The 19,634-nt window shown below is 53.0% G+C and overlaps 8 protein-coding genes across 8 annotated transcripts; 5 read left to right on the top strand and 3 right to left on the bottom strand.

Moving 5' to 3' along the window:
• Window positions 1-91: 91 nt before the first annotated feature.
• Window positions 92-2,236, bottom strand: J4E79_010024 (uncharacterized protein; the record flags this gene model as incomplete). Its single annotated transcript, XM_049358864.1, has 1 exon — window positions 92-2,236. The coding sequence occupies one exon, from the start codon at window positions 2,234-2,236 to the stop codon at window positions 92-94; it is 2,145 nt and encodes a 714-aa protein (XP_049206597.1).
• Window positions 2,237-2,450: 214 nt separating this feature from the next.
• J4E79_010023 (uncharacterized protein) lies at window positions 2,451-3,646 on the top strand (the record flags this gene model as incomplete). Its single annotated transcript, XM_049358863.1, has 2 exons — window positions 2,451-2,566; window positions 2,620-3,646. 2 exons carry the CDS (start codon window positions 2,451-2,453, stop codon window positions 3,644-3,646), a joined length of 1,143 nt encoding a protein of 380 aa, XP_049206596.1.
• Window positions 3,647-3,721: 75 nt separating this feature from the next.
• On the bottom strand, window positions 3,722-5,111 carry J4E79_010022 (uncharacterized protein; the record flags this gene model as incomplete). Its single annotated transcript, XM_049358862.1, has 2 exons — window positions 3,722-4,822; window positions 5,076-5,111. 2 exons carry the CDS (start codon window positions 5,109-5,111, stop codon window positions 3,722-3,724), a joined length of 1,137 nt encoding a protein of 378 aa, XP_049206595.1.
• A 333-nt stretch (window positions 5,112-5,444) lies between these two features.
• ILV2_2 (Acetolactate synthase, mitochondrial) lies at window positions 5,445-7,641 on the top strand (the record flags this gene model as incomplete). Its single annotated transcript, XM_049358861.1, has 3 exons — window positions 5,445-5,784; window positions 5,858-7,540; window positions 7,592-7,641. The coding sequence occupies 3 exons, from the start codon at window positions 5,445-5,447 to the stop codon at window positions 7,639-7,641; spliced, it is 2,073 nt and encodes a 690-aa protein (XP_049206594.1).
• Window positions 7,642-11,027: 3,386 nt separating this feature from the next.
• Window positions 11,028-11,791, top strand: J4E79_010020 (uncharacterized protein; the record flags this gene model as incomplete). The annotated part of the gene is made up of 2 exons (XM_049358860.1): window positions 11,028-11,250; window positions 11,298-11,791. 2 exons carry the CDS (start codon window positions 11,028-11,030, stop codon window positions 11,789-11,791), a joined length of 717 nt encoding a protein of 238 aa, XP_049206593.1.
• Window positions 11,792-12,665: 874 nt separating this feature from the next.
• On the top strand, window positions 12,666-13,790 carry J4E79_010019 (uncharacterized protein; the record flags this gene model as incomplete). The annotated part of the gene is made up of 2 exons (XM_049358859.1): window positions 12,666-12,759; window positions 12,814-13,790. The coding sequence occupies 2 exons, from the start codon at window positions 12,666-12,668 to the stop codon at window positions 13,788-13,790; spliced, it is 1,071 nt and encodes a 356-aa protein (XP_049206592.1).
• Window positions 13,791-14,932: 1,142 nt separating this feature from the next.
• Window positions 14,933-15,979, top strand: J4E79_010018 (uncharacterized protein; the record flags this gene model as incomplete). Its single annotated transcript, XM_049358858.1, has 1 exon — window positions 14,933-15,979. One exon carries the CDS (start codon window positions 14,933-14,935, stop codon window positions 15,977-15,979), a length of 1,047 nt encoding a protein of 348 aa, XP_049206591.1.
• An 814-nt stretch (window positions 15,980-16,793) lies between these two features.
• Window positions 16,794-17,767, bottom strand: J4E79_010017 (uncharacterized protein; the record flags this gene model as incomplete). Its single annotated transcript, XM_049358857.1, has 2 exons — window positions 16,794-17,569; window positions 17,629-17,767. 2 exons carry the CDS (start codon window positions 17,765-17,767, stop codon window positions 16,794-16,796), a joined length of 915 nt encoding a protein of 304 aa, XP_049206590.1.
• Between the last annotated feature and the right edge of the window lie 1,867 nt (window positions 17,768-19,634).

Genomic DNA, 19,634 nt, shown 5'->3' with positions numbered 1-19,634 from the left:
CTATCTAGGGTATCATACATACTTTAGTTCTTTTCGACGACCAGATTGGAGATCTCGTCTGCTCTAGACATGATGCAGAACAATCAGATTCCTAATCCTCCTCATCCAAAGCAAACATATCCTCAGCCTTCGGTCTTAACCGCCTTGCCCTCGCCACAGCCGTCTCCCCCGGAATCTCAACGACCTTTGGCGGATCTGCAGGCACCACAACCTCCGGGACGACGACTTCATCTTTGACCACAGCCTCAGCCTCCGCGTCAGCAACAGGTCGCTCAGGCTCCGGTTCCCCCATCTGACTCGCAGTAGGAGAAGGCGATCTCGCCCCATCCTTAGCATCCTCATCAAGATCCATACCCTGCTCATCCTCCTCTTTCGCCTCAGGATTAAAAGGTTTCCTAACAACCACCCCCTTCCTCCTCCTCTTCTCCGCCGCCCTTCTCTGCACCTCCCCCTCCTCCCTCTCCCTCTCCCTCCTATTAAACGCATCATCCAACTCCTTCAACGTCTTCTCATCAAACAAATGATCCCCCGTCCACACCGCCAAAATCGCATTAATATCCTCCCTATACGTCCTCTCAGTCATCCGCCCCATCTCCAGCCTCGCAGGCAACTGCTCCAAGTGTTCAAAGACTTTGCGTTCGACAAGCTCCGTTCCGATGGCTAGCCGGTATTTGTAGGAGACGCCCGATTCTTTGGCAGTGACGAGCAGGACGTCGGAGACGATGCGCAGGGCGTTTAGGGTTACTTGGCGGAGGTCCGGACGCCGGATGTCGTCTTTACCTGCCGCGTCGCCGGCACGATTCCGTGTGTTGGCGTCGGTGAGTTGGAAGGGGTTGATGATGTTGGAGACGAGGATGCTGGTTACTTCGTCCATGCCCTGGGCTGCGTGTTCGACGGCAAAAGTTGAGATGGCGGCGAGGTCGTCGTAGACGATGCTGCCGGGTGGGATTGCGTTGATCATCCACAGGAGCATCGCTCGTGATCTGGGGTTCATGATGCCGTGTCCGTTGTCCACGCGGCCGGGATAGTTGTCGCCAACTGGTAGGGGCTTGAATATTGGCTTCTCCTTCTCCTCCTCGTCATCGCTATCTAGACTCTCGTCGTCCGATTCGAAAGCGCCAACGTGGTCGACAAACTCGTGCCGGAGCGGATCGACGGGGCCTTTCCAGGCGCCCTGCCCAGCAAAGATTTCGGAATCGGTGCTGTTGGTGACGATTTGGTGGAGACGCCAACGGTAGTACCGGTTGACGGGGTGCTTCTGATCGTAGAGCCATGCGAAGCGCTCCTCTTCTTGTACTTGCGGCTCGTTCATCAAGGCCGCTTCGAACTCTACACCACCAAGAATGACGCCTTCAATAGTCTGATGTACCAATCTGAGTGTCGCGAGATCGGGAGGCTGGTTCGCAGTGATGATGAGATCCTCCGCATTCTCGCGCGGCCCTCTACCTCCTCCCCCTCCACCAAGATCTGGTGGCGGCGCAAAGCCCTTGGGTAGCTCGGGTGCCTGCCACCGTGCGCCGAATGCCTTTGTCTGTTGTGTTGTGTCTGCTGTGCGACTGCCCAGATATCTGTCCAGATGTAGATAGTAGCCTTTGCCCAGATACTTCTTATCGTTAAGTTTGTTCATCGCAGCGTCGAGGTCCCTCGCGTTGGCATCCTTGTCAAAGGTGATGTTCATCGTCGCTGAAGGCCTGCCCTCCACCCTCGAGCCTTGTGGTATTCTGTCGACCCGCGCGATCTTGAGTGAGGGGAAATCGGCGAACAGCTCTTCGACGCGTCGCGGGTCTATTTCGGGCGGGAGGTTCGACGCTTTCGCTACGACGGTGGTGTAGAAGTTCTCCGTCTGCTTCGGGCCATCGAGTGCGGCTGGACCTGTAGGTACTGCTCCTCCGAATCGTGATTGTATTTGTGGCGCAAGACGTCCTGGCGGTGCGCCTGGTCTGTTGTAGCCATCGAGAGGCTCCGTTTCGAGGGTGCCGGGCCCGCTCTTCATCGTCCGCTGCCTGCCTGTGAAATGTCTCTTGCTTCCTGTCGGAACAAAGACATCATCCTCTTCCTGCTGCTCAACCTCGCCCAGTATACTCTTTTCCGCTCCATGCTCCTCCTCGAAATCGGCCATGACCTTGTCGAGCGCATTCTTCTCCTCGCGCGCCTTCGCTTCCTCTTCCTCCTTCGCTTTGGCGTTCAATTGCGCCTTGTTGGCTTTCGCGGCGCCTAGGGAGAATTTGAAGGCCATGGTGGCGTGTGATCAGTTAATCGCCGTGTTGGAAGATTTCATGAGGTGTTTGCGGCATGAGGTGGTGGTGAGGTTGCGCGCAGTGCCAACCAGAAAGTTAAGCTTGCGCGTGAGGGTCCAGACTAGCGTCACGCCCAGGGCTTCCCCACGGCCCCGGGAATCTCCAACAACGTCATGCCACGGCCACGATACTACGGAAACCAGACAAATCACCATGACCTCGGCACAAGACGTTCAATCGCTCCTGCGCTTCCTATCGCAAGACGCCAAGGTCCCTCTGGCTCAAGCTCTATCCAAAATCAAAGACCTCCAAGCAGCGAACCTCATCACGTAAGCACGTGACAGCGTACCACCGCGTCATTTCCCTACTGACAACCGCGCAGTCCATCCGATATATCCAAATCCTCCCACGAAACCCTCAAAACCATCTTCGCCGACGAGAAAGTCGCGCGTTCTGTCCTCAATGCCGCAAAACGCCAGTCTAAAAAACGAACCGCAGATGCTGCCTCTGCTACACCTGCGCCTGCGTCGAAGAAAGCTAAGGAAACCTATGGCCAGCCTTTGAACGGCGCGGATCTCGAGGCTTCGCTTGCGCTACCAGAACCTGAGTTAGATGAGGACACAATTAGCTCATCTGTTGTCTATACGAATCGCGCACCACTCGTCCTCGCTTTCGCAGTGACGCTACTCAAATTCACGATGCCAAGCCAACCCATCTCCAGTCGTCTTAGTCTAGCACAAGCCGTGACCTCTATGAACAGCAAGACCAAAGCCGTGAATATCGGTCTAGAGAAGGGGAAGCCGGCCGAAGAAGAAGGCTGGGGTGAGGGACAGCCGCTGGTACGGATCATGACGAGGGAGGTTAGAGTGATGAAGAGGTGGGGTTACGAGTGGGAAGATGAGGCGGCGCAGAAGACTGTAAAGTCTGAGGGAGGTGAGGAGAACGGGGAGGAGGCAAGGGAACCGGCGCTCTGGGGCGTCGATCTCGAAGCTTTGAAGAAGGCACAGAAGGCAACGGTCGGCTCGAGTAACCTTCCTATTTATACTGCGCAGAGCGCGAGGGCGTACCTGATGAGAGCGTTTGAAACACCCGCTGCGGAGTTAATCAAGCAAGAAAATGGAGATGTTGGCGTCAAGGTCGAGGGAGCGCCTGCACCGAAACCGAAGGGGAAGAGGACAGCTGCTACCATTGCAGCGGAGAAGGAGCGTAATCTAGGGCTTTTACTGGGCGCACTGGAAGTCCTGTATAGGTCATGGGCAAAAGTGCTGAGTAAAGAAGACCTGGATAAGCGGGCTTGGGGCTGGTATGTTCGCGTTCGACCAGAGGTAGCTCAAGGAGCTGCAGGTTGGGGTGGAAAAGGGAATGTGAAGTTGTCCGACATTCTGGCCTTGAGGAGACCGGCTAGTTGATGAGAAGTCACAGACATATTCAAGATACCCCGATTTATTTTTAACTTCTCTGCCATCCTCTTAAGTTCGTTGGTTCTACAACTTAAACTCAACGTTACTCCGCTCCCAACCCACTCCACCACCATCCCTCCGTCCTGCCAATCTCTCCGCCAGTCCCAATTTCTTCTCCCTATTCCTCTCCGTACACAACTCATACACCGTACTCAGGTTCAACACCAGCGAGTGGAAAGGCGAACTATCGTCGACCAGCTGACTGAGTATGTCCCTAGCATCCGATATCCGACCCGTGTAAAGCAAACAAACAGCCAGATTCTGCGCTACCATCGCATCCTCAGGGAACTCTTCGTGGAGGGCTTGGAATGATTCAGCGGCGGCGGCGTAGTCGGAGTCGGCGAGCTGGATGAGCGCATTCAGTGTGCCGTCTACGAGGGCGTCTGCTGAGGCGGAGGATGCGCGGGCAAGACAACGACGTGCTGATGCCATGTCTCCGACTCTGAGCCAAACGAGTGTCTCCATCAGAGATATCTCCCTGGTCTGATCACCGTCCGCAGCAAGAGTTGCTAAATGTCTTCCTGCGCCCTCAAAATCGCCCATTTCCACGAGTACATTCGCAACACGAATACCACAGTCCCGTAGCCGTGACCGCCAGGTCGCTTTATCCTCGTCTGAGCCTGCTTTGAGGATACTCTCCCTGCATTCGCGTGCGAGTTCGTAGTACCCCATTATGCCCTTGCGCCATTCTCCGTATCCGAGGGCTGCCAGTCGTACGACAAGGAGGCGGAGATCCCAGGGTACGAGATGGGCGTTTGTGAGGGGGTGGCGGTAGAAGGCGCTGTTTAGGTCACCCAGAACTTTGGATTCCTGCGCGGCGAGCGCGTGCTCTTGGAGTAGGCAGAGGCATGCTAGGCGTACGTGTATTAGGTGGAGTAGCGTATCGTGGTCGCCTGGCGCAGCGGAGATGAGGTTGCGCGCTGCGGCGATGGCGGCGAGACGGTAGTGGCCTGACAGGAGCAGTGTGTCTATCGGCGAGGATATCGGCGGGGCATGCGGCGCATTGAGGAACGGAGGCGGGACATTGGTGACTGGCAGGACGTGATATGCCTGCGGGTCTTGTAGGAAGCTGAAGTCCTTATGGGGGATGTCGTCGATGCCGCGGGTTGGGCCCTCATACGACGGCTGTGGGGAAGGTTGAGGCCGTGCTGGCGACCGAACGCGCGCAGGCAGGGTGGCGGTACTCTCAGCGAGGGGGCTGCATCATTGTGTAAGCGCGTGTCTTGTATCCGTATTATCTGCCGGCTGAATGACTGGGCGCATACTCGTCTATAACGATGTCATCGGCGTCGAGTGGACCTTTGGTCGTACGGCGCGTCAGGGCGGCTGTTCTCTCGATTAGTCACCCCATGTCGCACGTGAAGAGCAATCAACGCACTTCGTCGTCGCTCGTCGCCCGAGGCAGCGCGGCCATGGCCTCGTCCAGGGGGAACTTGCATCGTGTCTATGGTGTTCCCACCGACTAAGACGGCTGTCACAGGGCTCCGATGTTCGGCAGCACTCTTTCGAATTGCGGGGATCGCCCAATCAAGACCCCTGCCACCGGGGCCAAACGACTCCACTAACTTTTCATATGCGCCACGAACCTGGGCCCGACGAAGACTCAAAGGCGAACGGCCAATTGACTCAAAACCGTCCGTCAGCTTCGTCTTTCCTCCCACTCTCTCTCCCACGTCGCCCTTGCTTTTGCTGAATCTCCCCTCTGTGCGTTATTAATACTTCGTCCTGAGTGGACGTCATAATCGCCATGCAGCAGTCACGCACACGAGCTGTAAATGCTCTCAAGGGCAACCGCAACTTTTCCACCTCCACACAGCGACTCGCCGTCTCACCCTTCCGCAGACCCGCGCAGGCCGTCTCGAGTAAAATCACCCAGGAAGATGCGAAGCGACCTCAGAGCACCCAGGCGGCGGCCCCACAAACACAACCGCGCTCGAGACCGTCGCCCGCCTTCAATCGTGAGGACCACAAGGATGTCCAGCCGCTGAAGCCGTACCGCTCACCTGCAATGGACCACTCGTTCGTTGGCATGACCGGTGGAGAAATCTTCCACGAGATGATGCTCCGCCAGGGCGTCAAGCACATCTGTATGACACATCTTACATGCTTACATGAATTGCGTGCACCAAACTTCAAGTACTGAACACTAACACCTCTCAGTCGGCTACCCCGGTGGTGCGATTCTTCCCGTCTTCGATGCGATCTACCAGTCAAAACACTTCGACTTCATTCTCCCACGACATGAACAAGGTGCCGGCCACATGGCAGAGGGTTACGCCCGCGCGAGTGGAAAGCCCGGTGTTGTGCTCGTTACCTCTGGACCCGGTGCCACCAACGTCGTCACACCCATGCAGGATGCGCTCATGGACGGAACACCCCTGGTTGTCTTCTGTGGTCAGGTCGTTACCAGCGCAATTGGATCCGATGCTTTCCAGGAAGCTGACATGGTCGGCATTACGAGGCCGTGCACAAAGTGGAATGTCCTCGTCAAGAACGTTGCGGAACTCCCGCGGAGAATCAACGAGGCTTTCGAGATTGCGACTAGCGGACGCCCGGGACCCGTTCTCGTTGACTTGCCCAAGGATGTTACTGCCAGTGTTCTCCAGAGAGCTATTCCCATGAGCAGCACCCTCCCCACAACTGTCAGTGCTGCGACCATCGCCGCGCGCGAGCTTAGCAAGCAGCAGCTGGACCACTCCATCCGTCGATCCGCCGACTTGATCAACATGGCGAAGAAGCCTGTTATCTACGCTGGACAGGGTATCCTCCAGACCGAGAACGGACCCCAGCTCCTGAAGGAGCTCTCCGACAAGGTCAACATTCCCGTGACCACCACTCTGCAAGGTCTGGGAGGATACGACGAGCTTGAGCCCAAGTCCCTCCACATGCTCGGTATGCACGGCTCAGCGTACGCCAACATGGCCATGCAGGAAGCCGATTTGATCCTCGCTCTCGGTGCTCGCTTCGATGACCGTATCACTGGTGCCATCTCCAAGTTCGCGCCCGCGGCAAAGGCAGCAGCGGCTGAGGGTCGTGGTGGTATCATCCACTTCGAGATCATGCCCAAGAACATCAACAAGGTCGTGCAGGCGACTGAGGCCGTCGAGGGTGACCTCGGCACGAACCTGAAGCAGCTTCTACCTCTCGTCAATGAAGTTCCCGAGAGACCGGAGTGGCTCGGACAGATCGCCGCCTGGAAGGAGCGTTTCCCATGGGCCTACGACAAGGAGGGCGAGAACGGCCTTATCAAGCCCCAGACCGTCATGGAGAAGCTCTCTGATCTCACAGCCCACCGCAAGGAGGAGACCATTCTCACCACCGGTGTCGGCCAACATCAAATGTGGTGCGCCCAGCACTACCGCTGGCGATACCCACGCACCATGATCACATCCGGTGGTCTAGGAACCATGGGCTACGGTCTCCCCGCCGCCATCGGCGCCAAGGTCGCGCGCCCAGAATGCACCGTCATCGACATTGACGGCGACTCCTCCTTCAGCATGACCCTGACAGAACTCTCAACTGCCGCCGAGTTCAACATTGGCGTCAAGATCATCATTCTCAACAATGAGGAGCAGGGCATGGTCACACAATGGCAAACCCTCTTCTACACCGACCGCTTCGCACATACCCATCAGCGCAACGCTGATTTCGTCAAGCTCGGTGATGCCATGGGTGTTCAGGCTAAGCGCTGCATCAAGCCTGAGGAGCTCGAGGACAGCCTCAAGTGGCTGTTGGAGAGCGATGGCCCAGCTCTGCTGGAGGTTGTTACTGATCAGAAGGTGCCTGTACTGCCTATGGTACCGGCTGGAAGTGCGCTGCACGAGTTTATGATTTACGACGAGAGTGAGTTTTATAGGTCAAATTTTATGATGACGAATGCTAACGTAATCGCAGAAACTATCAAGGACCGCAGAAAGCAAACCAAGGAGCGATCGGGTCGTTAAGACATGTTCCCTCTTTGTCAGAGTTTGTTTGATTCCCGTGTAACTTCATTCGTTGTGTATATTCTTGGGTCGGGTCGGTACCGGCGTTTTTCTTGTTAGCTTAGCATATGTTTGGTAGGTTGCACGCATGCAACTTGGTTTCCCATCGTGGAAAAGTCAAAAGCGAGATATCAGTCTTCTTTAGTCGGATACAGTAAGAGATGGATGGGAAGAAGAGTGGGATTAAGAAGTGGAATACTATTTTTTTAACTGCATGTGTCGTGTTGTTGTTGGTTGTGTGGGGCGCGGGTAGGGTGAATTGTCGTACCAGCTTGAGAATGAGGATCGCAAGGACGCTGACTTGATCGAACGGCGAATATCTTCTTGTGTGGGTGATGTTTGGGTTGACCGTCAGTGGTCTTGGTCTTACTTTGTCTCCACCCTCTTTTGTCGCAGGACCATGGTATGCTTCAAACGATAACTTTTCATCAATCTCAAATTCATATAAAAGAAGAGTGAAGAATGCTTGAGATAACATCATCCATCCCAAAACACATCTACTTTCACATCAAAAATACCTTCCACCTTTCCATTCAACAAGGCAGATACGCATCCAGAACCCCTGGAGTATACAAAGCCACCACACACACACACACGTCCCGCCCCACCCAACTACAACGTAGCCATGGGCTCAACAGCAACATCCCACTGCTGGCGCGGCCGCAGCACCTCCATCTACGCCAACTTCCCTCAAGCGGAGTCATCTGAAGATGATATGTTCGACTTTGTGTTTGGCGACCAAAAATATCCATCGAATATATCTTCACTGGAGAGTATGGCGTGCGGAGCGGGGATTGGCAACGTAGTCTGCAACCCAAAATACGCGTCGAATATATCTTCACCGTCAACTATATCGGTATCTTCTAGCTTACCTCATGCGGATTCATTTAAACCCGAAATCGACACTGTAGTCGGCAAACCGAAAAACGACATATCCATCTTCGCCACAACCCTCCCTGAGTTCGTCCTAGAACAACGGCAACGCCGGATCTCCAAAGACTCAAATGGAAGTACACCATTCGCTCAGCCGCCTCCCACGTGCACGATCATAGAAGAAGGACGGGAATGGTATGGCTACCGCGACGAAGGAATCCGTCAAGCAGCCGCGATGTTCGGTGTGACTGGGCCTTGGATACGTCCGGGTAGCGGCACTGAAGACGTGGACGGTATCAACGGGACTGGAGAGGAAGGCAAAGGGGAAGGGAAGAAAGGGAAGCCGTTTTGGCATGGGAATGGGCGGAAGGTAGGGGTTGAGGATAGGGTGCAGGAGAGGTGGATGTGTGTTGGAGGTGATGAGTTTGGTATTGGTGAGGAGTTGGATGTTGGAGATGAGGGTGTGGAGGGGGATGGTGAGGGGAGTGGGGGGAGTGAGGGGAGTTTGGGTAGTTTGGGCGGTGACAGGAGTGAATTGGATAGGGGCGAAGGTGGGGGAGAGAGGAAGTGGTGGAGTGTGAGGTGGAAGAATGTTTTTAGGATGTTGGGGTGTGGTGTTTTAGCGTAGATATACGACTATGGGAATGACTATGACAAGCGATACTGTCTACTGCAGTCTATGGTATAAGTCTGTTGCATGAGAAGAGTGTATCTGTGGTGATGGCGGGTATATTTGTGGGCATGTGATGTCTTCTGTTGGAAGGGTATATTGTCGAACTTGAACAGAGAAAAGAGCGTTGTAGTTGATATTCTCCGAGGCGTGTTCCGATCATCGCGCAGGATTATATGCAACACCGGGACGAAGAATAGTATGCATCACATGCTGGACGATTCGGAGATCCCTGTGGGTGTAAAGGCCAACTCGATATCTGGGGAAGAATCAGTGACGTGTTTCAAGGTTGGAGGTTTCAGACGATCTTACCCTGGCGTTCGCGTTGGTTGTTACGGTCGCTCTGGTAGTGACGACTGATGCGGCGACCGACAATGATGAAGAATGGAGAGCAAGCCGTTACAGCAGCTACAATTGCAATGATGGCCTCGGTCGATAGTGAAGACATGCTGGAGGGATCGATGCAAGGAATGATGGTTTATCAAAGTGGTAGGTCGCGAGGGTGGTGAATCACATCGAAACGTGGGTCAGAGCCACTATTTATCACAGCAGCAGAGCCTCATTGCAAAGCTTATACGGTGTATACACAAGAGCATTGGGTCTATGGAAAATCGGGATTCGAGCGTGGCGGATTGGTCGAGTCGTCCTCTTCGTAACTCAGCCTTGCAGTGGATCGGTACAGCAACAGACGTGGATCGAGCCTGTCCAGTAGATTGAGCTCAAGGGCGACTCAACTCACAGGCGCCCATCAGATATCCGCAGCTACGTGCTGATCCAGAGATCTGATTCAACCCTATATCCACAAAAACCAGGGCGTCCGGGACACCTTATAGACTGCCAAGGATCGATCGTGACGCAATATCTAGCGTCCCAACGACTCAGAGAGTGTCAACGCGGCTGTGTCTGAACGGTCCACGCTCTGATTTGTTAAGACCCTGAATAAAAGAAGCAAAAATGCAGATATTTGTTGGATGGGAAGACAGTGTATGCGGGAATGGGAGCCGAAGAGGCCGTAGTGTCGCTTGTGTGACGGATAGGGTCACACAACAGATCTGTTTCGTAGCGGTGTAAGGAAGTGACAGGAAGTTTTCATCTCCGCCGACAGCTGTCTACGATGCCGAGTTTTGTCCTGCAACACAACTCGCTAGGTACCCAATCGACGAATCAGTCTTGTGACAGCACGTGATTGACCTTGACCGGAAGTACTCTCGATGACACATGGGTACAAAGCCGGCCGAGAAGAATGCAAACCTACGGAGAGTACGTTTCAGTTTGGTGTTTGGTCAGCAGTGTAATGCTCTGCCAACAGAAAGAGTATGAGCTATACGTAGCCATGGAGCGATGCAGCGAGTGTACTGGTTAGCAAATCCAAGTAGCAATACCCTGAACAAGTGCTACATCGTACGTGAAACAGAAGCGGCATTGTAGGTGCGAAGGCTAAGTTTACGGTAGTACTAAGAGTGAAGACGATACCAATGTATTGGAGAACCGATTTTACTATGTCTGTAAAGACACTTGCATAAAAGGCGCTACTAACTCGCTCACCTCGAACGTATTGCAAAAGTCTTGAGTGGGTGAGTCTTTGTCAACTATGAAGTCCTTCCTCGCTCCTTCCACGAGCGTATATGAAGGACCAGAGCCCGGCCAACGCACCCAGTGTCGTCAGATCTGCACTAGCGCGCTTGGCGCGCACGCAAAGACAAACCCACCTTTGGACCCATGAAGTTTCTGTACTGATCACGATACCACCACAAGTAAGATATCCTTCAAAAGGTTCATGTGCTATACTAACAATGCCGTAGAAATGGCGAATCTCGGTCGAAATGAACCAAACACCACCAACAACACACCAGCACCCCACCAGATAGGGTTCGACGACTTTCTGTCTGCCCTCATGGCCCTCAAAACCGAGGAACCCAGCGCCTCTCAGGCCACCGCAGGCTACCAGCACGGCATCCTCAACCAGTTCTCCGTCCCAGAGCCCACGATCGATGAGGCCCCAGTATATCCAACGCCAACCAATAGACGTAAGTCAATGCCTGGTCGCAAAGATTCCATTACTGACTTCATGAAGAATTCCCTGGAAAGGAAAAAAAAGACGACAAAGAATTCCGACAAGCTGCAGAATTTATCCATCAGGTCGGGCTACAGTTGGCGGCCGCGCAACTGGATCCCTACAGCGAGGTCCATCCGATGGACCAAGGTATTCGGAACTGGCTACACACGTATCCGAAAGTATGGAACGTGTACGTGGACAAGGATTTCGATCGCCGCATATGGCTTGCGGATGCCCGTCTCAACCACCACAAAGCCCAGCAGGCCGCCCCCATCTCTAGGGCTTCAGATCGCCACCAGCTACCTCATCAACGCAAGGCGCTGAGGACAAGACCACCCAGCCCCCTCCTGTACAGAACACAGCAGCTGATACGAATGGCAAGGATGCTGAGAATGGAGGGGTACAAGACAATGGCATCCAAGAAGAAGATGTCAAAGTACAACAAGACCAAGACGACGACGCTTCAGCGCTGGCGGCGGATGAGGAGGTCCCGTGGGGCCCTCATGGACTGAACTGAGGAAGAGTTATAGACCTTCCTCTTTCGTTTATTTGCTCCATGCTTCGAGTGGATTCGTACACTCGCTGCTAGTATTTCGATGAGCGATCATTGCGACGCGCGTCGGTATACATATAACTCAAGGCTCTATCCCGATTCGAAGAAGGGGTAGTTGACCTTTCCTCGGCGTGTCGTGCGAGCATAAGGACGCGCGACACTTGCTGGGATGATGGCGATGCTTTTTCTCATATAGCAAAATCGAGGTCTTCGGACATTGGCGAGTTTTATGCGTGAATGACGTTGAGTCGTCAAAGCTCCACGTGAGGTAGCCACGAGTCCGATATCAATTTGTAGTCAAGCTATGAATTTACCTGGCGGCCTCATACGTTAATGTCATGAATTGCTTCCCTGGGATTTTCGAAGGATAGTCGGATGGTTAAGGGAAGTCGTTCAAGGTGACTACACCCGCGCGTGGTTGGTCCAATGTATGAATGTCATATATTGATACATCGTCGTGTGGCCACGATAAAGAGCGATATTGAACTGACGAACCAAGCGGTCTGGACAGGGGCTGATTCCGCGTAGCTCCTACGGGTACCTGATTGCCCTGACGTCTGTCTGCTGCCCTGTCTGGCTGACTATGACCCGACGCCCGCGGTCACTTTTCTCGACGTTCGAAGAGAGTGAAAGAGCGCTCTATCAAAAACCATAACGCAGTGAAAGGGCGCGCTCGCTAACGCAGACCTTTCCGCACGGTGCAAAAGCTTTTGGCTCTCAACGATAGCGCACCAGTGTCCTCTCGCCGCCAGTCTTTCGCGCAACTTCCATACGCTGCACGGCGCCTTCCTTCCGGTCCATCCTTCGAATAGTCTACACAAGTCGCCATTAGGATGTCGTTTCATCTGTTGAGCCAGGCGATACATGCGAAAAAGCCGCCCGCCGCACGATCTGCGACCGGGTACGGCTCTTACGAGAAGTACAACTGTACGTGACACAGCAGTCTTTAGCAAGTCGTACCTAGCTGACAACATTTGATAGATCGGTTGCCTAACGCCGACGAGTTGGCGAGCTCGAACATCGTCATGGAGATCAACCGCGACGGATCTGGACGAGTAGAGAAGTCGCGCATCCAGCCTGTCGAGGTCTTATCTCGTTCGATCCAGGACTACCTACCTCCGGCCGGTCCTTACTACGACATGATGCAGTTCGAAAAGGTGTTCGGCAAGAATCTCATGAACAAATCGAACAAGTGCATGTCCTGCTGGAAACAGAAGCACGTCAACAGCCTCCGCGATTGCGATCAGGAGTGCGCGCTATGTCGGACTGGTGACCATGTTGGAAGCGGATGTCATGCTCCGTACATGCCGAAGACACTTTGGGAGTTACTTGGACACATGCCTCCGCAGGGCTATCAACTCCGTCCCGAGGCTGCTGAGCAGGCTTATCTCGTTCTCGCAGGCATCATCTATCTCCAGGAGAATAAGGCCTGGCCCATTCGTCCGAACATGGATCATCCGCTGGTGCGAGAGTTCTACGAGGGTCGAGATGATCCGGAACCACTCTTCAGGAAGGCCACCATTCCGGCGAGGGCAGACAAGACGAGTAAGACCCAAGCGAAGCTGATTACAACACGCACAGAGACCGTCAACGAGACGGAAGCAGCGCCTGTTCTGGCGACTGCTTTGCCGACTACAGGTACTGCATCCGTCGATTCCTCACTTCCGAACATCGCGAAGCCGAATACAGGGGCCGATGTCAGCATAGAACAGGAGCAGGAAGAGCTACCCAGGGCTATACAAGAGGTTGCGGAAGAGGAGATTGTGGCGGAAGAACAGGCGTTGCCGCCGACGACGGTTGAGCAGCTGCGTGGAGTGATCGCGGAGAGGGATGCGAAGGTGGCAGAGCTAGAACAAAGCCTCGAAGAGGCGAAGAACCGGATTCGTGAGTTGGAGAAGGTGGTAGAGAACGTGGAGACCAGTATTGCGAACGAATCGAACAAGCGGGCGAGGCGTTGATGCATACGTCAAGAGCCGCGAGTACGAGATTGAGGTCTAATGGACGTTTGAGGTATACAGTAGTAGAACCTGGAGTTGGCCTTGATAGTACTAGAGACATGTAGTAGGAAAGACATCGTATAACGTCGCCAGATGCATCCTCTACGCAGACGTATAACTCTAGGCATTCACGAAAAAGTGAGCGAGAACAGTGAAAACACATTGAAGTATAGCTCGCTGTAATTGGCACAAGAGGAATGAAGGAGCAAAAAGAGGAAGGAAGGGCAAAAAAGAGCAAAAAAGGGCAAAAATCGAAGTACTCACAATTGGGCGTTCGCTAATGGTCACCCACCCAGCTAATAGCCCACGAGGTCGCTGCTGCGATGCCGTTCTACGGGCTTCCCGGCAGCGCCTCTTCTTGTTTTCTCGATGACAATTAGTAAAATCTATACCATTATAACCGCACCGCTGCCGTTGCCCCACCTCAAAGAAGATACTATGACTACACAACTCACCGTAACGATTTAGTAAGCGCCCTGATGTATGGATTGGGTGCGCCTAGATGTGGCGGTGAAAAGTGACGATGCGCAAGATTTGAGGAGGGAGAAGGGTGATGAAGACGTGTCGTCGGAACATCGGGAAGATGGCAACCTTGGTCTGAGTGCGCCTAGTCCCTTCCAGGGCATGGCGTCGGCACTTCCGACCCCGAAACTTCGATGACACGTAGATTTGAGATCGTCCGTCAAGCAAGCTGGAACGACTACTTCTTATCAAAGATCATTAACATCAGCCGAATGCGACACTGCGCAGTGGCTCAGTTGATCTCCAACACCACTTTGCGTGTAGGAAGAGTCCCGGAACGACGTGCACGATCAGACCTCTCCACGACAGCACTTCCATCACCGGAATCTTTAGTCAAAACCGGAAGAGCTCCGAGACAGCAACGTGCGTCGCTTAAATGTCAATACCGTTTATCCAGACCGAACTGAACACGCGCTATGCAGCCAGCGGGAAGAGATGGGGAAAGATGCAAACGCATATCGTTTTCCAATCCATTCGCGCCCGTGAAATGCGTAGAATACAAAGTCGGTGGTTTACGGTGAGTCTCATGTACTGACTATGTTGACAACACGTATTTCACAGCTGTTTGTGAACAATGAACAATGTCGCTCATCACAGCGTCCACTTGGTATACAATCGCTCCAGTATGCCAGTTCTACTCACTACCCCGAGCGCCACCTCAGTTTCATCCCGATATGTTTCACAGACTCCTTCAAAAGATGACGTCAAATCCTCAAACCCGTCCGGTGGAAGATTTGAGCCCAGCTCCAGCCGCGCATCCAAACTTATCACCGTTTGAGGAGCTTGCGGTGTCGCTAAAAGTAGACACGGGTAGCTCGAACGATGCGAAGCAAGTTGATTGGTGGCGCGTCAGCCAAAAGTTCGAGAAGCTCGTTGTCAAAGGCGCCCAGCTATCTAAAGTGATGATCGCAGAACCATCAGAATCGACTGAAAGTGTATTCACAGCTGTGCAGGATCTCCAAGAATGGGGGTACGAAGAGGACGAATTTACGTACCCAGATACCGCAAAGGAATGGTTCTGCGACATTCTGTGGCTTATTGGACTAAATGGGGATTTTGATGAGAATGAAGGACCCAATTTCTGCGTCGGCCACCAACGCGAGGACCCGAAAGCGGTGGGTGGTCAAGGCTGTGCAGCAACGGAAGCGTTGTTTTGCCAAGTCATCAACCCCTCGGATGGAATTATAGTGGCGTATGACAACTACACAGCCCGAGCCATGATTGAAGAGTGCGGAGGATGCTACTCAGTTATCCCGAAATTGAAACACTGGTCGGATGTAGCGTATCTCCAATGGCTGTCGAAAGCCAACGAGAAGTCAAACCTACGTTACGTACTTCGACACAACGTCCTCAACGATGTCACGCGCTTTGCCGTTACCTTTCTAACGTTACAGGGCAGACTTGTTGTAAAAGCATGGCCGGGGACAACATACAGCGCAGGCTCGGTGGAGTTCAATGCATTATTAGGCTCACCGAATGGTTCTGGGGTCGCTTACCTCCTCATACAGCATAGGAAGGGACTAGGTCACAAGACTGTCGATAAGGTTACTATCTTCAAGGAGAAGTGGGATGTCATGTTGCTGTTCCACATCTCAGATGTTGGCGGTGACGATGCCGAACGCGTGTGAAGATCGGAATGATATACTCGTGTGGCGCTGGCAGGCATCGCGTACGACTCACGGGATAGATAGCACGATTTGAACAAAGACATTTATAGAGAGAGCGGAATGTACCAGGGCATGATATTGCTCGTGGTGTACTTTACGATGGGATACATGCTGTGATGATCTCCGCAGACGTCGCACGGCGATGATCTTGATGTCATTTTGTTCGTACACCCCCATCTCTTCCTCCCCATCGTCCATTGTGTCTAAGATCAAGCCATGCAAGCACAGCAGATCGACCCGGCACAGAAATAGAGCGCTAGGCCAATTGGCATCAGGCAACGGCTGTATCCACAAGTGACAAAGCGCAAGACCGATACGTACCAGGCAATGGCTCTACAGTTGGTGCATCGCATGATCACGGCAACTATCAGATCCCTAAAGCGATCAAGACAGTACCAGATCACACGATGACTACTTTCACACACCCAAAGATCATAGCGAGATGCAAAGATCTAAATAGTATGAAGTGAGCTGCGCGCGTAGCAGAAGTGAAGCCTTCAGGCTAACGACTGCGCGAGAAGCGGGTAGCATGGCAGGCGCTGTAAGCGACTACCAGAGGCGGTCAGGATGGATAAGTTCCCCTGCACGGTCGGCAAGGCTTTGAAGTCCAGCTCGTAGACGCGAGAAGGGCCCATGTCCTGTGTTGGCGATTGCGGCGTACAGCAAGCAAGCAATGCTTAGGTGCGCTGCTAACCAACTAGACGTTATAGATGGTGAGAGAAAGAGCTTTGCGCTGTGGTCTTGATGAGTTTGTCGTGACCTATCCCTCAACTCGCTATCCGTCACTCAGCCTCTCGAAGAGAGCATGAGAATCGGAGACGGGGAATAGATGCGGATATGTGTATTTAATCTCCGCTGGCGCCTCAAGATACTGTAGACGATCGATGATGGTGTTCATGCGGCACCAAACGTCAACGTCATCAGCCGGCGTAGTAGACGATTCCCAGTTGGCGAGCATGGTACGAGCTCGGCGGAGATTGAGGCGACCGCTAGTGATAAGGAAGCTCAGCTCGTCCCAGAGTATCTCGTGCTTCCAGCGACAGGCCGGACCAAACGGACAAGCAGAAGGTAGGCGGAAGGTGATGTCGCATAAGCCCAGGTCACATGTGTGATCGCAAAGGTAGAGCCAAGGCGACAGCCTGCCGTGGAGTGATACGCCTTCTTGTGTGACACCATAGTCATGCTCCGGTTTCCGTGGGGGAAGGCTTGTGCGCCATGGAGGCTGCTCTAGCTTTATAATTCTACTAGTGTCCTTTGCTCGTTCCTTTCCCTCCATGTATGACACCGAATGCTGCGCCTCAAGCATCTTGATATCGCTCTCCGGCTTCGCGTTTGCTGTGGTCTCGGCGGAGAGGGGATGCTGGACGTCGACGGGTATCGATGAGATGTCGTTTTCCGCTACAGTGGGGCCCTTCATGATGACAGCGCGATTGTAGCACTTGCCGTCGTGTGCGTACAAGCGGATGTGCTTATCTTTGGCACATTTGTTTTCCATGTAACCATTTTCGAACGGGTCGTGGTCTGGATTATATGCGGTGTCCATCAAAGGTTCTGAAATCGGTCAGCTCTCAGTGTTCTTCAAAAGGCGGCTTTTGGAATGAGTCTCATACCTGGATTTCCAAAGTGATTGGGATGTCGTTTTTGGTTGTTGATATTTGATTTGCGGTTGCACTCCGCGTCTCTGATGCTGCTTCGTTGTTTGCGGTTCTTTCGTTTGAGAAACTTCTCGTATTTAGTTTTGTTCGCCATTGTGTCTTATTTCCTTGTGTGTGTGAAAAGGATAAGAGGAAGCCCCACGTGTATTTACTGACTGTGCGAGAGCCGTGCGCTTAGCGTGGCGCGTCACTATACCCATTAGGACCATCCCATGTTGGCCAGCCAGATATGTAACGACTGCAAGAGTCAAGACTGCATTAGTTGACACCTTATCAAATATCACAGGTGCTGAAATCGTGGTATCTGCTCGATGGCTTTGAGTAGCTTCCAGGAATGGAGCATTCACCGATCAGTACACTATTATGTTCAACGATGCGAATGAACTCACGCCCGGGTCTTAGGATATAGAAGGACCCTGACACAGAATGTATGAAGCCTCATTAACGGTTAGAGGATGTACAGAGCATGAACAAGCACAACAAAAGCTACTGTGATTGTAATTGAACTTATTGCGAACGCGCGTCCACTGAGGGAAAATTCTGCCTCGTCGCGAACTATGAGATTCTTGTCGAATTGAAAAAGCCATTTACTGCCCCGAAAAGTGGCGGACTAACTACAACAACTCTTCTACATTGCAGTCGATGACAGCATGGCGAAGACATGGCACACCATCAAAACGTGAAACAAAAGTATGCGCTTCCGCATAGCCAAAAATAAAGGAAGAAGTAAATGACACCAAACTCCAAGGTCTGATGGTGACGAATGAAGATAAAACATCGAGTAACACCATACCAAAGGTACAGCTGAAACGCAGGAAATAGCAGGTATTATTGCTTGCCGTGGGATTCAGCAACTACATGTGACAGCATAGAGCGCAACAAAGAATCAGGCCGAGTTTGACGGGAAAGGAGAACATGAAATACCGTACTAGAAGAGGTACAGCCCGAACACTATGCAAGACGCACGGTAGAGCGCACAGTAAACCATCAGAAACTTTTATGTCAGACTGCAGCGACGAGACGAGATTAGATGAGTAGATTGAGTGGGAAAGGAGATCAACTCATGACAGCAGGCGCTCAGTGAACATCTTCCCACGACCATGCGTTTAAGCCACGCCGGCTGAGCAGAACCTTAGGTTGAAGGCGCTCACCAAGACCTATAACGATAGCTTCCATGTTGTCTATAGCCTTTGGGTGTTGATCCGGATCTTCATCCGACTTCAAGTTTGCCATCAGTTGGCGAGCGAGCTCGACAGAGACTCGTCCGCTGGTGATGAGAAAACGAAGCTTTCTCCAGGGTAGATAGTGCTCCCATCTACAAGCTGCGCCAAGTGGACACCTGTCTGGGGTACCGAATGTATACCAACAGAGTCCAAACTGGTTCGACTTGCTGCAAAGGTAGAGTTCTGCCCAAAGCATCCCGTAGTTCCGCGAACCGTCTTCGTTATTGGGATAGATATGATGGGGTCGTAGTCGTCGATGACAAGTCTTCCAGGGCATAGGGTCGAAGAATTTATCGCAGGGAGGTGGTATGATAGGGATCCCCCCTTCCGGCAAGATGAGTTCGTCTGCGACCCTCTTTGCGCGAGCTTGAGCTGCCATCCAGGCCTCCCAGTTTAGAACTGCTAAAGATGTACCCTCCGTATCGAGCAGGCTTCCAAAAGACACAGTCGAAAGATCCGGTGCAGCAATGTCAGTTGGGGAGACGATGTCAGTCTTTGTCGGCGAGGAGTTATCATAGCCCCTCTCTGGTGAAGATGATCTAGATACATCGCCGCTCGTTTGATAGTTTTCGTCGAAGTCGAACTGCCGAGAAGAACCACGGGTTGAAGATTCTGACGGACTCTGAGTCATCTGTCTTTGAGGAGATACAGGTGCGCACTGTGCAGGCGCTACTGTTGCGGCGTCGTACTGTGGTATAGGCTGAGAAGGTACGTAGTCTGGCCCGCTATGCGAAGGGA

The sequence above is a fragment of the Alternaria viburni genome (genome assembly GCF_023758015.1).
Source record: "Alternaria viburni strain BMP 2772 chromosome Unknown scaffold_28, whole genome shotgun sequence".
Taxonomy (NCBI): Eukaryota; Fungi; Ascomycota; class Dothideomycetes; order Pleosporales; family Pleosporaceae; genus Alternaria; species Alternaria viburni.
The sequence above is the reverse complement of the archived record's forward strand: the minus strand, read 5'-3'. Positions and strand labels throughout refer to the sequence as shown.